Genomic DNA, 15,335 nt, shown 5'->3' with positions numbered 1-15,335 from the left:
AGTAAGGCTGTTGTCCAAAAAAAATTCAAGCTTCCTTGATCTCACTGACGTTTGGGTGTTAACCATAGACTCTCAATACAGGTTTCCCAAGCTCTCTTTGGTCTTTTTGTAAGGAAGACCAACGTAAAACAGACAGTAGTGCAGGCATATATTAAGAATGCATAATAAAATTCAAGCCATTATGTAAAAAAAAGTCCGATACCTGCAGGATTCTGTATATAATTTTTTTTGTTTGTTTTGTTTTAAAGTCCCGATTGTTCGCCATGAAAAGCTTCACAAATTACCATACTGATGCAGGTATGCCTACTTTTCATGGTTTCCCCAAAGCAAATAGGTAAAACCTACTAAAATACCACATTCAATTCTCATTTAAAACAACAACATTCCTTGTTAAATCTTCATATGGCACTAATGGCAAAGTCCATGGCTTCTTTGAATTCATTATATGCGCAGGTCAATGGAAGGCCCAAGCAATTAGTATCGCTGTTGCCAACTGGAAATTTACCATGCAGAAATTCAATGACTGGAGCGGGATCAAATCCAGCAGGGGGAATACAATCAGTACCTGTTGCAAAGGTTAATATTTCTTCTAGAGTTGCCATAGTCTTACCATCTAAAGGACAAGAAAAAAAAATTGTAGTGTGAATTTACCATAATCCATGTCAATATTCTTGGCCAAAGTCAACATCTGTTATTTGCTGTAAATGATGTCTACCAAGCTTATAGTAAATTTAAACCTCTACTTCTTTGTGAGTGATGTGGAGTAGAGAATGACACTGGGACAAAGTTTGTCCCCGTGGGTTCTGTCTCCGTCCCCACTCCATCCCCGCCCTGTCCCCCACAGGTTCTGTCCCTGTCCCCATGGGCTTTGTCCTCATCTGCAGAAGCCTTAAACACTTATGATTTTATATTTAAATCTTTTTTATTAAAGTATAAAAAGGAACAATATGCTGTGCAACTGTTGTATATAAATGACAAATAGAAAACAATAACAACAATGAGCAGCTATAATAACCCTCCTTCCCACCACCACCCTCTACCCTTCCAATCCCAACAATAGGTGATTTCTACTACACCAAAGAATCCTAATTCACACTGTTAAAATTTCCAGGGGTATAAAATACAACCTGTTCTATATGCCCTAGAGGGGAAAAATATGCCCTATGAAGCACTGATGATTTTTTAATCTGTGGACAAATAAGAAGTCATCAGCAATCTCAGGATATTTTTGATGATATGTGAAGTTTCTTCAGTATTGCTGTCTTCCACAGTCTTTCCTGGAAGTTGTCTTCTTAGATGTGCTGGTAGCAGGATGTACAGGATCCCTCATGTAAATTTTGTAGGTTGTGGCCAGTATGTTTGCTTGTTTCTCCAAAAAAATCAATATATCTTTGTAGGCATCACTCAAACATAAATAACAGTCCAAATTAATTAACAGGCTTCAAAGTAGAAAATGACATGGGGACAAAGTCTGTCCCCATCCCCACCCTCGTGGGATCTGTCCCTCTCCCCATGGTTACTGCAGTTCCCTGTTCCCGCATCATTCTCTAATGTGGAGAAGCCACTTAGTAGTTAAAGCAGCAGGCTGAGAACCAGAGAAACCAGAGTTCAAATCCTGTTTCTCCCACTGATAACTCCTTGTGACTTTGGACAAGTCATGTCATCTGACTCAGGTTCAAAATTGTTAAGTAGGCTGGCACAAAAATATATATACTATACCTTTATGTACCTTGCATTAAACTCAGATTTGAAAAAGTAATCAATTAAATTCAAATTCATAACAGACCATGAACAATGAATGCAAATGAACACAGACTATTCTGTATGTTTAGCAATTTCATCAATACACACATAAAATGGTTAATATACTTAAGTAGAACATTTTTAGGATTATTGCTTAATGTTTCTATATAAAATGCCCATTGATTGGTAGAATTTGAGAAGATGGTGAGGTAGGTGTCTTTCAAGAAATAAATTCATATTTATTATCACCAGACAGGCCATATGGTCTTCTTCTACTACTACTATTTAACATTTCTAAAGCGCTACTAGGGTTACGCAGCGCTGTACAATTCAACATAGAAGGACAGTCCCTGCTCAAAGAGCTTACAATCTAAAGGACAAATGTACAGTTAGTCAAGTAGGGGTCATCAAATTGGGGCAGTCTAGATTTCCTGAAAGGTATAGAGGTTAGGTGCCGAAAGCAACATTGAAGAGGTGGGCTTTGAGTAAGGATTTGAAGATGGGTAGGGAGGGGGCTTGGCGTAAGGGCTCAGGAAGTTTATTCCAAGCTTAGGGTGAGGCGAGGCAGAATGGGCGGAGCCTGGAGTTGGCAGTGGTGGAGAAGGGTACTGAGAAGAGGGATTTGTCCTGTGAGCGGAGGTTTCGGGCGGGAACGTAAGGAGAGATGAGGGTAGAGAGGTAATGAGGGGCTGCATACTCCTCCCAATGCTTCATCATCTTCACAAGAGTCTGGACCCATAGGAGGAGGAGGAGGGACCAACGGTGGTGGTCCTGTAGGAATAGGTGGAGGCCATCTGGATAGAAAAGGTGGCAGCGGGATGTACCAAAGCAATCCCTAATTAGGGTGGGAAGTTGCCACTCCCAGAGACAGAACAGCCGTTAAAAAGGAAGCATCCGAATAGCGAAAGCACACCAGTTCCGCCCAAGAGGTAGACAGCAACCTCGTGGAATGAGCTTGCAACACCATCGGCGGGACGCAAACTTCCAAAAAAATTAATGAGAAATAGCCAGATCGGAGGCCGTTGTTCCATGGCAAGAACCATCGAGATGGACAAAGAGAAGATTAGAACGTTGAAAAACGTGCGACATCTGCGAATGCCGGAGGATAACCCTTTGAACATCCAGAAGATTAAGCTCTGTGTACACTGCGTAAAAATCCCCCTCCCAAAAGGAGGGAAGAAAGAGGCTGATAAAAAAGAAAAGCCAAACCACAGACAGGTAAGAAGAAGAGGAACTGTATCCAAGGTCGCTCCAGTCAGCAAATTGAAGAAAAGCAGCTTGGCATGGCAGCGTTAAAAATTCAGACATGCTGGATGCTGAAGAATTGGCAACCAAGAACACCGCTTGCGAGTAAGCTCCTAAGCGAACCTTTCTGCAAAGGATCAAAAGGAGTCCGAAGCAATGCTTGGTAGACAAGAAGCCCTAAGCTAGGCTTGAACAAGAACGATGTTTCAGGGCAAACAAGGTCCCAGCAGCGGAGGAGCAAAGCATTCTGCAAGAAATGCACCACACCCGGGTGCGAAGCCAGAGAAGAGCCCGACACTCTCCCAGAAGCAGGCTACCGCCACCTGCACCCGAAGCAAATTAGAGGCCAGGCACTTCTGCAACTTGTCCTGCAGAAAGAAATCAATCGCTAAGGAACAGATACCCTCAAAGGAGACCCAAGTGTGGGTTGCAATCATGCCTCAAAAAATCCTCTACTCCCGAGAATACACTGTCAAAGTGGACCGCATAAAAGCTCGCAATAGAGCAGTAATCACTGTGTCCAAAGAACTCTGTTCCTCAGACTCAACCTCTCAAAAAAAAAACCCAGGCTGTAAGACAAAAACAAGAGGGATCCTCCACTCAGTAACGGACCTTGAATGAAGAGCCCGGATTTCAGCGGAATTGAAGGCGCCACCAGGAGCCGCACCAGAGCCACATACCAAGGGCGCTGTGGCCAATCCAGAGCTACCAGAATGACTCAACCCCGGTGGAGAGCAACACGAAAAGAACTTGGCCGCAGAGGAAACATTATTGAAGAACGTCCTCCAGCTACAGAAGCAGCTGAACAACCAGCCCTGCCGAATCACCCTCTTTCTGATGAAAAAAGAAAGAAGGCACCTCAGTGTCCCTACCAGACTTCTGCAAAATATAGGAATATGGAGCAGCGGAATGAACTTGGGGGGGGGGGGGGGGGGGGGGGGCGCTCAGAAACCCCCAGCCCCAGAGAAGCCCCCAGATTGGCTGCCTCATGTGCATCCCAAAAAACAAGGTGCACCAATCCGCCCGAGATGGGTCTAAGAACTCCCCCGAGCCCGAAGCTATCGAGGGGGAACTAGAGAGGGGTCCCCAATGACCCCACGTCCAACAAGGCACCCAGCCCCCTCTCCTGGAACACTGGATCCACAGCAGAGGGTAGCAAAGCCATTACTGTACCTGAAGAAACCCTCAAAAGGGACAGACTACAGACAAATGCTGAGGGGACAAAAGTCACTTCAACCAGTGGACGTGGAGAAAAAGAAGGAACAAATCTGGGCACAAAACAATTCCCCCGAATCAGGAGAGGTTGGTATAAAGCCTGAAGGGATCCCCATAGCAGAGGCTTAGCCACCAACGCAGCAAACAGCCAGAAAACAGGAGCTGCACCGGGAGGCGCCAAAAGAAAGTAGCGCGTGCACCAGACACCTCAGAGTGGAAATCCCGTTTGAGAGAAAGAAATCCCTGTGCACCCAGCAACACGTCCCCACTGCTGCCAACGCTTGCTCAGAACATGAGTCTCCTATAGTGGCCTCCGCCGGCAATACCGCACATCCCCCAATGGCAGAAAAAAATGCACTCACCAGAGACGCGCAGCCAGGCTTCTCAGGCAAGCCTGCCACCAAACCGGCTCAGCAGGCTACACACACACAGCGACTCCAGAGACACTGCCCCCAAGGCCCCTCTCTTAGCAACCTGCTAACTGTTGCAGCTCCAGAGCCTATGTCCTGAATCACTCTTTTTTTTTCTTTTTTAAACTGCTGATGACAGCAGCAAATAGAGGTCTGTTGTGGACTAGAGTTTTTTTTTTTTTCTAGTGAGGAAGGCTACAGTCCAAACTGGAAGGAAAGGGACCACAGGGTGAGGCAGGGACCAAAGCCACCAGGTATGCCCCCTAAAGTTGGCACAGAGCCCAAACATCCCCTAAGATCAACTGGCCAAAAGGCCAAGGAGCAGGCCCAAGAGACAAATCCAGGAGCTGCAGAGACACAATTTACCACCTGCTAGAGATAGAGAGATACTGAAGTGAAGGAGGAGCTGACTGTCTGGTATCACTGCCTTCTGTTTTACAATCTCTCTCTATCTCCATCTGCTGGCAGATGGACACAACCCACCAGTTCCTGGATTCATCTGCTGCATACGCTAAGGAAAAATATTTCCTTCTATTTGTTTTAAAAGTATTTCCATTTAACCTCAAGTGTCTCCTAGTCTTCGTACTTTTGGAAGGAGTTAAAAAAAAAAAAACCCCAATTTACTTCTACTCGTTATATACCACTCAGGATTTTATAGACCTCAATCATATCTCCCTTCATCTGCCTCTATTCCAAGCTGAAGAGCACTTACCTCTTCAGCCTTTCCACATACAAGAGGAGTTCCATCCCCTTTTATCATTCTGGTTGCTCTTCTTTGAACCTTTTTGAATTCCGCAATTTCTTTTTTGAGATACAGAAACCAGAACTGAACACAATACTCAAGGTGCAGTCACATCATGGAGCAATACAAAGGCATTATAATATTTTCGGTCTTATTCACCATCCCTTTCCTAATAATTCCTAGAATCCTCTTTGCTTTTTTGGCCGCTGGCTAGCACTGAGCAGAAGATTTCAGCATATTATCTACAATGACACCCAGATCTTTTTCTCGAGTGCTGATCCCCAAAGTGGACCCTAGCATCAGGTAACTATGATTTGGATTATTCTTTCCAATGCGCATCACCTTGCATTTATCCACATCAAATTTCATCTGCCATTTGGGCGTCCAGTCTTCCAATTTCCTAAGGTCTTCCTGCAATATTTCACAGTCCGCACGTGTTTTAACAACCTTGAATAGTTTTGAATTATATGCAAATTTAATCACCTCACTCGTCACTCTGATTTCCATATCATGTTAAATAGCACCGGTCTCAATAAAGATCCCTGAGGCACTCCACTGTTCACCCTCCTCCACTGAGAGAAATGACCATTTAACCCTACCCTCTGTTTTCTGTCCACTAACCAATTCCTAATCCACACCAGAACTCTGTCTATCCCATGACTCTTTAATTTTCTCAGGAGTCTCTCATGAGGAACTTTATCAAAAGTTTTCTGAAAATCTAGATACACTACATGACTCTGGGCAAGTCACTTAACCCTCCATTGCCCCATGTAAGCCGCATTGAGCCTGCCATGAGTGGGAAAAACGCGGGGTACAAATACAAAAAAAAAAAAAACAGCTCACCTTTATCCACATGTTTATTCACATCTTCAAAGAAATGAAGCAAATTGGTGAGGCAAGACTTCTCTCAGAGGAACCCATGCTATGTCCCATTAAACCACGTTTCTCTATGTTTGTCTATGTGTGTTGTAATTTTATACTTTATGATGGTGCCGGGCAAAATAGTGGAAACTAACGTCAGGCTTACCAGTCTGTAATTTCCCGGATCACCTCTAGAACTCTTTTTTAAAATTTGGCGTCACGTTGGCCACCCTCTAATCTTCAGGTACTATGGATGATTTTAATGACAGATCACATATTACTAACAGCAGATCAACAATTTCATGTTTGAGATATTTGAGTATCCTTGGATGTATGCCATCTGGTCCAGGTGATTTACTACTCTTTAATTTGTCAGTTTGGCTCAGCATATCTTCCAGGTTCACCGAGATTTCTTTCAGTTCCTCCGCATTATCACCCTTGAAAACCATTTCTGGTACCAGCAGATCTCTTACAGAAGCAAAGAATTCATTCAGTTTCTCCACCATGACCTTGTCCTCCCTGAGCACCCCTTTTGCTCCTTTGTGATCTAAAGGTCCCATGGATTTCCAGGCAGGCTTTCTGCTTCTGATGTACCTGAGAAAGTTTTTACTGTGAGTTTTAACCTCTGCGGCAAGTTTCTCGTCATATTCTCTTCTAGCCTTCTTTATTAATGCTTTGCATCTGACTTGCCAGTGCTTATGTTGCTTTTTATTTTCTTAATTTGGATCCTTTTTCCATTTTTTGAAGGACAATCTTTTGGCTGTAATAGCCTCTTTTACTTCACCTTTTAAGCATGCTGGCTGTCGTTTTCTCTTCTTTCCACCTTCGCAAGTACGTGAAATGCATCTGGCCTGGGCTTTTTGAATAACGCCCATGCCTGATTTAGAGGCAGATGCACTAAAGCTTAATGAGCCTTTAATGACCCTCCAACGAGGAAAATTTGATCTGTTGCATGCATCAAAGGGCTTTTACCGAGGAAGCCAGCAGCTAACGAAAACGGAATGGAGATGAGCAATTAGTGTGAAAACCCCATTGAAACGACATGCACTAACCTTTTCCGATTGCCTTTACGCAGGAAAAAGGCAGGAAATCTAACGAGAGGTCTGGACCTCTCGTTAGGACAGCTCTGTGCCAGGAAAAATAGTAAAGTGAAAAAACAAACAAACTGTGAGCCAATCCCAGCGCATTAGCAGAGCTAATAGCACTGTGATTGGTCAAAAGGAAACTGACAGGCACAATCCATAAACAGAAGCCTCTACAAGCCCCAAGGAGTTCAAAAATATTTTTTTTCTAGGCATGCATCCCCGTCCTCAGACTGCAAACAAAACAAGCACATGGCTCCCAAATCAAAACAAAAATAAAAAAAAGGGTCGGGAGGGGGCAAAGGCGCTCGTCAGGAGTGTCCTGTATGGCCGTCCTTGCCCCCCCCCCCCACCCGTGGTCGCCGTTCCCCCCTGCCCCACTTCCCCCTGCATTCTAAATTAAAAAGCAAGAAGAAAAGCTAACGTACCTTTAGCAGCCCCGGCCCCCCTCCCTTCCTCACTACTCTGTCTCCCCTCAGCTCCGCCTCCCGACATCCTCTTGGGGTCGTCGCCGCCATTCCCCTCCTCCATCGGGCCCCCCTCCCTCTTACCGGGACCGTGCAGCGCCTCTCTCCTCTGTCCGAAGGCGCTGCACGGGCAAGAAGAAAGCTGATGCCTGCCTTCGCACAGCTTCGGTCGCGCGTCTCTCTTCTCCTGGGCCCGCCCCTGTCTGACGTCGGTAACCTACGTAGGTTACTGACGTCAGACAGGGGCGGGCCCAGGAGGAGAGAGACGCGCGACCGAAGCTGTGCGAAGGCAGGCATCAGCTTTCTTCTTGCCCGTGCAGCGCCTTCGGACAGAGGCGCTGCACGGTCCCGGTAAGAGGGAGGGGGGCCCGATGGAGGAGGGGAATGGCGGCGACGACCCCAAGAGGGGGCGGGGCACAGGGCGGAGGATGTCGGGAGGCGGAGCTGAGGGGAGACAGAGTAGTGAGGAAGGGAGGGGGGCCGGGGCTGCTAAAGGTACGTTTGCTTTTCTTCTTGCTTTTTAATTTAGAATGCAGGGGGAAGTGGGGCAGGGGGGAACGGCGACCACGGGTGGGGGGGGGGGGGGGCAACGACGGCCATACAGGACGCTCCTGACGAGCGCCTTTGCCCCCTCCCGACCCTTTTTTTTAATTTTGATTTGGGAGCCATGTGCTTGTGTTTTGACTGTTTGTGGCATGCGCAGAGCAGCTAACATAACGCTTGGCTGCTCTGCGCATGATTTGAGGGCCGATTAACGATGTGTATTGTGATTCTTTGATACATTGTACGTTTCAATACCGATCTCAGCATGTGTGACTTTTTTTTTGGGTGCATTCTTAGTTATTTTAAAATCGTTAGGGACTTTAACGATTTAGATTTTTTTACGTTTGGTTGCTGCATCTGCCTCTTAGTATACTAAACTTAGCTGCCAATCCTTTTAGTTTTTTTTTTAACCATTTTCCTCATTTTATTATAGTCACCCTTTTGAAAATTAAATGCAGCTACAGTAGATTTCCTTTGCGGGTTCATCCCAGATACTAGCTCAAACTTGACCATGTTATGATCATTGTTTCCCAGGGGACCCAACACTGCCACCTCTCATACAATACTCCCGCATGCCACCAAGGACCAGATCCAAAATGGCTCCCTCTCTCGTCAGTTCCTGGATCAGTTGTTCCAAGAAGCAGTCATTTATTACATTAGAAATTTAATCTCCCTGGCCCTCCCTGATATAACATTTATCCAGTAAATATCGGGGTAATTGAAATCACCCATTATTACAGCGTTGCCCAATTTGCCAGCTTTCCTAATCTCTGTAAGCATTTATTCATCCATCTGTTCATTCTGACCCGGAAGACGGTAGTACAGCCCTACAAGAATACTCTTTCCCTTCACAAATGGAATTTCTACCCATAATGATTCCACGCTTTTATCTGTTTCATATGGAACATTTATTTTATTTGACTCAATTCCCTCTTTAACATATAGCGCAACCCCTCCTCCAAATTGATTCTATTATTGTGATACAATTTGTACCCTGTTAACACAGTGTCCCCATTGATTGTCCTCCTTCTACCAAGTCTCTGAGATGCCTATTATATCTACCTCATCGTTTAATGCTATATACTCTACCATCTTATTTTGTTAGGTTTATGTTGCTGCTTATGGGGGTGGAGTGGAGGGAGAGGTGTTGGACAAAAAGAGAGAGAGAAAGATAATGGACCTGGGGGAAGAGGAGGGGGGAAGGTTGAGAAAGGGAGAGATGTTGGATCTGGGGATGGGAAGGAGGGAGATTATCAGTCCTTAAGGGATGGGATTTGATATACTGCTTTTCTGTGGTTACAAAGTGGTTTACATAATATATACAGGCACTTATTTTGTACTTGGGGCAGTGGAGGGTTAAATGACTTGCCCAGTCACATGGATCTGCAGTGGGGAAATAAACACCTTTAATCTTGTGATTAAAATTTTTAATTGAACTGCAGCCCTACACCGACTGCAGCCCTACACCGACTGCCTCATTACTAAACATATAAAGTATTTATTTGGAGGATTTTCATAGACTACACTATCACCACAGAAACAAGATGGCACACACACAATGAATAATCTGTCAGATAATCAATATGCAACAAATTATCCAGAAGACTGTCACAAAATCATTAAGAACCAATGGTGTTTGGAGACAATGGAAATTGTAATATAGTTCATGGTAAAGCAGAATAGGGGCACCTCAAGAAAGGGAATGGTAGGCTCATGTGAACAGCCAAGTCTTAAGACCATATTTTAAACATATTAAATAAGGGTATGAGTGCTATAATTCTGGCAGTTGGCTCCATAAGGTAGGAGTTAGGCAACTAAATGCCATGTCCCAAAATGTATCAAGGCCAACAATCTTGAAGGAAGGCACAACTAGCAATTTAGTATTACTGGAGCAAAGGGTCCTGGATGATTAATATGGGATAAGCATTTTGGCCAGGTAGAGGGATAGGCCCCTAAAAACAGCTTATAGTAGGTAGCCATGCAAGAACCAGAAGGCTAAAATGCTCCAGAAACAAATTTTGTCAAATACTGTCAGATGGTTGGTGACATGCCATCCAGTAAGACCATTAGGGCATAGGAGACAGACACTAAGGCAAAAGGTAAAATTATGTATCATACCTGATAATTTTCTTTCCATTAATCATAGCTGATCAATCCATAGACTGGTGGGTTGTGTCCATCTACCAGCAGGTGGCGATAGAGAGCAATCCTTTTGCCTCCCTATATGTGGTCATGTGCTGCCGGAAACTCCTCAGTATGTCGATATCAAAGCTCCATCCGCAGGACTCAGCACTTAGAGAATTACACCCACAAAGGGACACTCTGCCCAGCTCACCACCGCCGAAACGGGGGAGGGGAATCAACCCAGCTCATCCCCAAAGAAGTGGGGGAGGGGAATCCGTCCAGCTCATCCCCGCGGAGCGGGGGAGGGACACCACACCCGCCGATGCGGGGGGATCTGGCTTATCCTGCAACCACAACCGCGGGAGGAGCTGGCTGACCCTAACACCGCAGAAGCGGGAGGGATATAAGGCTGCCCTACTGCCGCACGAAGCGGGAGGGAGCGCCGGCAGAATTTAGATCTCAATCCAGCCCCGTAAAACGGAGGGGAGAGGAATGCAGCAGCTCATTGTAACACAAAATCGTCTCAACTCCTGAAGAATTCAATCGAAAAAAAACTTGAACACGAAGATCCTCCTGAACAGGAACAGAAGACTAAACTTGAACCTGAAATGCAACCAGAATATAAACAGTACAGATATCTGGGAGGGGCTATGGATTGATCAGCTATGATTAATGGAAAGAAAATTATCAGGTATGATACATAATTTTACCTTCCATATCATCATGCTGATTAATTCATAGACTGGTGGGATGTACCGAAGCATACTCACCCAGGGCGGGACAAAGAAATCCCTGACCGCAACACTGAAGCTCCAAACCGGGCCTCCGCCCGAGCAGCCACAGTCAAGCGGTAATGCCTGGAGAAGGTATGAACCGATGCTCAAGTTGCTGCCTTACAAATCTCTTCCAAGGAGACGGACCCGGCCTCTGTCATCGAGGCCGCCTGTGATCTAGAGTGAGTCTTCAGCTGGATAGGCGGCATCTTCCCCGCGGCCACATAAGCCGCTGCAATGGTTTCCTTGACCCATCGTGCCACTGTAGGCTTGGATTCCTGCAGACCCTTACGAGGACCTGCGAACAGCACAAACAGATGATCCGACTTCCGGAAATCATTGGCCCCTTCCAAGTATCTGATGATGACTCGTCTCACATCCAGAAATTTGAGAGCAGAGTACTCCTCTGGGTAGTCCTCCCTACGAAAGGAGGGTAGGCAGAGCTCCTGATTCACATGGAAACGAGAAAAAATCTTGGGCAGGAAGGAAGGCACCGTGCGAATAGACACTCCTGCCTCAGTGAACTGCAGGAAGGGCTCCCAACATGATAGCGCCTGGAGCTCGGAAACTCGTCTGGCTGAAGTGATAGCCACCAAAAAGACTGCTTTCAACATCAGGTCTTTCAGAGATGCCCTCGACAAGGGCTCAAAAGGCGGCTTCTGCAAGGCTCTTAGCACTAGATTGAGATTCCACGCAACCGAGCGCAGAGGAGGGCGAAGGTGATTAACTCCCTTGAGAAAGCGCACCACATCAGGCTGCGAGGCCAGGGAAGCACCCTTCAGGTGACCCCTGAAGCAAGCCAGAGCCACCACCTGGACTTTAAGGGAACTGAGCGACAGGCCTTTCTCCAGACCTTCTTGCAGGAACGCCAACACTGAAGAAATTGGAGCAGTGAAGGGAGAAAGAGAGCCTGCCTCACACCACGATGCAAAGATACGCCAAACCCTGGCGTAAGCAGTAGAAGTAGAGCGCTTCCTCGCTCTCAGCATAGTGGCGATGACCTTGTCTGAGAAGCCCTTCTTCCTCAAACGCTGCCGCTCAATAGCCAGGCCGTAAGACCAAAGGGGGAGGGATCCTCCATCACCACGGGACCCTGATGCAACAGGCCCCGCTCCGCTGGCAGCCGCAGAGGGCCGTCCACTGAGAGCCTGATCAAGTCCGCATACCAGGGACGTCTGGGCCAGTCCGGACCCACCAGGATTATCCGGCCCGGATGCTTTGCCACCCGGCCTAGCACCCTGCCCAACATGGGCCAGGGCGGGAACACATAGAGGAGCTCCTGTGTCGGCCACTGTTGAAGAAGAGCATCTACTCCCAGAGATCGAGGGTCCCGTCCTCTGCTGAAAAAGCGCGGCACTTGGCAATTGGCCAATGACGCCATCAGATCTAGGCTCGGCTGGCCCCAGCGCTTCGTGATGTCCAAGAACGCCTGAGCAGATAGCTGCCACTCTCCGGGATCCAAGGTATTGCGACTGAGAAAGTCCGCCTTGACAATCATGACTCCCGCAATGTGGGCCGCCGACAGCTGTTCCAGGTTCGCTTCCGCCCACTGGCATAGATTCATGACCTCCTTGGCTAGAGGGGCGCTCTTGGTACCTCCCTGGTGATTGACATAGGCCACAGCCTTGGCATTGTCCGACAGGACCCGTACCGGCTTCGCCGCCAGTACCGGGAGAAACTCCAAAAGCGCCAACCGAATGGCTCTGAGTTCCAGGAGGTTGATAGGCCACTTTGCCTCTGCAGGAGACCAGAGCCCCTGCGCTGTCCTTCCCAAGCAGTGGGCTCCCCAGCCCGTCAAAGAGGCGTCCGTCGTGACGACAACCCACTCCGGGGTCAAAAGAGGCATTCCTGCGGACAGCTTGTCTGGCCTCAGCCACCAGCTCAGCGCCTTGCGCACCGCTGGATCCAAGGGAAGGCGCACAGCATAATCCTCCGACACTGAAGTCCATCGCTGCAGTAGTGCGCTGTAGAGGTTTCATATGGGCCCTGGCCCAGGGCACTACTTCCATCGTGGCCGTCATAGAGCCCAACAGCTGCACATAGTCCCAAGCCCGAAGAGGAGAGGCTACTAGGAACTGGTCCACCTGAGCCTGAAGTTTGACAATCCGATTGTCTGGCAGGAACACTTTGCCCACTTGGGTGTTGAAACGAACTCCCAGATACTCCAGGGACTGAGTCGGGCGCAGCTGGCTTTTCTCCCAGTTGATGATCCACCCCAGGGAGCTCAAAAGAGCAATCATCCGGTCTGAAGCTCTGCCGCACTCTGCATAAGAGGGGGCTCGGATCAACCAGTCGTCCAGATAAGGATGGACTTGAACTCCTTCCTTGCGTAGGAAGGCCGCGATGACCACCATTACTTTGGAGAAGGTCGGCAGAGCAGTAGCCAACCCGAACGGGAGGGCTCTGAACTGGAAGTGTCGGCCCAGGACTGCAAAACGCAGAAAGCGTTGATGAGGAGGCCAGATGGGAATATGCAAGTAAGCTTCCTTGATGTCCAAGGATGCCAGGAACTCCCCTGCCTTCACTGCCGCTATAACAGAGTGGAAAGTCTCCATTCGGAAGTGCCGAACTTTCAAGGCCCGATTGACCCCTTTGAGGTCGAGGATAGGCCGTACAGAACCTCCTTTCTTTGGTACCACAAAGTAAATGGAGTAACGTCCCTTGCCAAGCTGATCTTCTGGCACCGGAACGACTGCACCCAGGCGGATCAGATTGTCCAAAGACTGCTGCACTGCCACAGCTTTGACCGGAGACTTGCAGGGAGTGCGCACAAACCCGTCTCTTAAGGGTCGGCAGAACTCTAGCTTGTAGCCGTCTCTGATAACTTCCAGCACCCAAGCGTCTGAAGTTACCCTGGTCCACTCGTCCAGAAATGAGGATAGACGTCCCCCAATCTGCTCTGGGCCATGGACCAGGGCCCCGTCATTGGGTACGAGACCCTGGGGGAGGACCGGAGGACGGACCTCCGGGACGGCGGTCTCTGCGAAAGGAATGCTGCTTAGGGGAGAAGTTCCTTTTGAAGGAAGAGGGGGCAGAGGAGCCCGACTTGCCCGGGCGATACAGACGGGCTTCCTGAAACCGTCCTTTGGAGGAACTGGGGCGGGCACCACTGGCCCGAGCTCTGACCTCCGGTAACCTCTTGCCCTTAGACGTGCCGAGATCGACCCCAAAGAGCAGCTTGCCTTTAAAAGGCAACTTAGCCAGGCGAGACTTAGAGGTGTGGTCAGCAGACCAATGCTTCAGCCAAAGCCAGCGCCGTGCAGAGACTGTCTGAGCCATGCCTTTAGCCGAGGCTCTCAAGACATCATACAGCAAGTCTGCCAAGTAGGCCAAGCCCGATTCCAGGGCCGGTCAATCAGCCCTCAAGGAAGGATCCGAGGGGGAAGCCCGCTGCACAATCGTCAGGCACGCCCTGGCCACATAGAAGCCGCAAACTGAGGCCTGCAAACTTAAAGCAGCCGCCTCGAAGGACGACTTTAAAGCTGCCTCCAATCTTCTGTCTTGGGCGTCCTTCCACCGGCAACGCCGTTTTCTTAGTCACCGCAGTGATTAAAGAATCCACGGTAGGCCAAAGAAAGGCCTCCCGTTCACCTTCAGGCAGAGGATAGAGGCGGGACATAGCCCTAGCCACTTTAAGGCTCGCTTCTGGGACATCCCATTGTGCCGAAATCAAGGTGTGCATGGCTTCATGCACGTGGAAGGTTCTAGGCGGGCCCTTCATCCCCAGCATAATGGCAGAGCCAGCAGAGGCTGAGGGAGAGACGTCCTCCGGAGAGGAAATCTTCAAGATGCTCATGGCCTGCACTAACAGGTTGGGCAAATCCTCTGAGTGAAAGATCCGCGCTGCAGAGGGGTCATCCGCTCCATCCGAGTGGGAATCCGTCTCCTCCAAGGAATCTCCAAAGGACCATTGGGAGAACTCAGATACGCTGCCCTCATCTACATCAGAGGAGACAGAGTCCTCTAGGGCAAGGAAATCCAACCCGAGGGCGTTTGCTTCCGGAGGCATCAACCCCTTTATCGGACAGGGGAGCAGGGGCAGCGTTTTACATTAAAAAAAGCCTGATGCAGCAGCAAAACGAACTCAGGGGAGAAACCCTCCAGACTGCACTTCTGCAGCCTGGGCCACG

The 15,335-nt window shown here is 48.3% G+C and overlaps 1 protein-coding gene across 1 annotated transcript in view; it reads right to left on the bottom strand.

Moving 5' to 3' along the window:
- Positions 1-392: 392 nt before the first annotated feature.
- The window catches only part of G2E3 (G2/M-phase specific E3 ubiquitin protein ligase), a 168,745-nt gene continuing 153,802 nt past the window's right edge, over positions 393-15,335 (bottom strand). Inside the window, exon 12 of the mRNA XM_030213686.1 lies at positions 393-613. Coding sequence (XP_030069546.1) covers positions 399-613 — 215 coding nt within the window. The 3' untranslated portion in view covers positions 393-398. The remainder of the gene's footprint in view (positions 614-15,335) is intronic.

The sequence above is a fragment of the Microcaecilia unicolor genome, chromosome 9, assembly GCF_901765095.1.
Source record: "Microcaecilia unicolor chromosome 9, aMicUni1.1, whole genome shotgun sequence".
In the NCBI taxonomy this organism is placed as follows: domain Eukaryota; kingdom Metazoa; phylum Chordata; class Amphibia; order Gymnophiona; family Siphonopidae; genus Microcaecilia; species Microcaecilia unicolor.
Note: the sequence above shows the minus strand (reverse complement) of the source record. Positions and strands in the feature narration are given on the sequence as shown.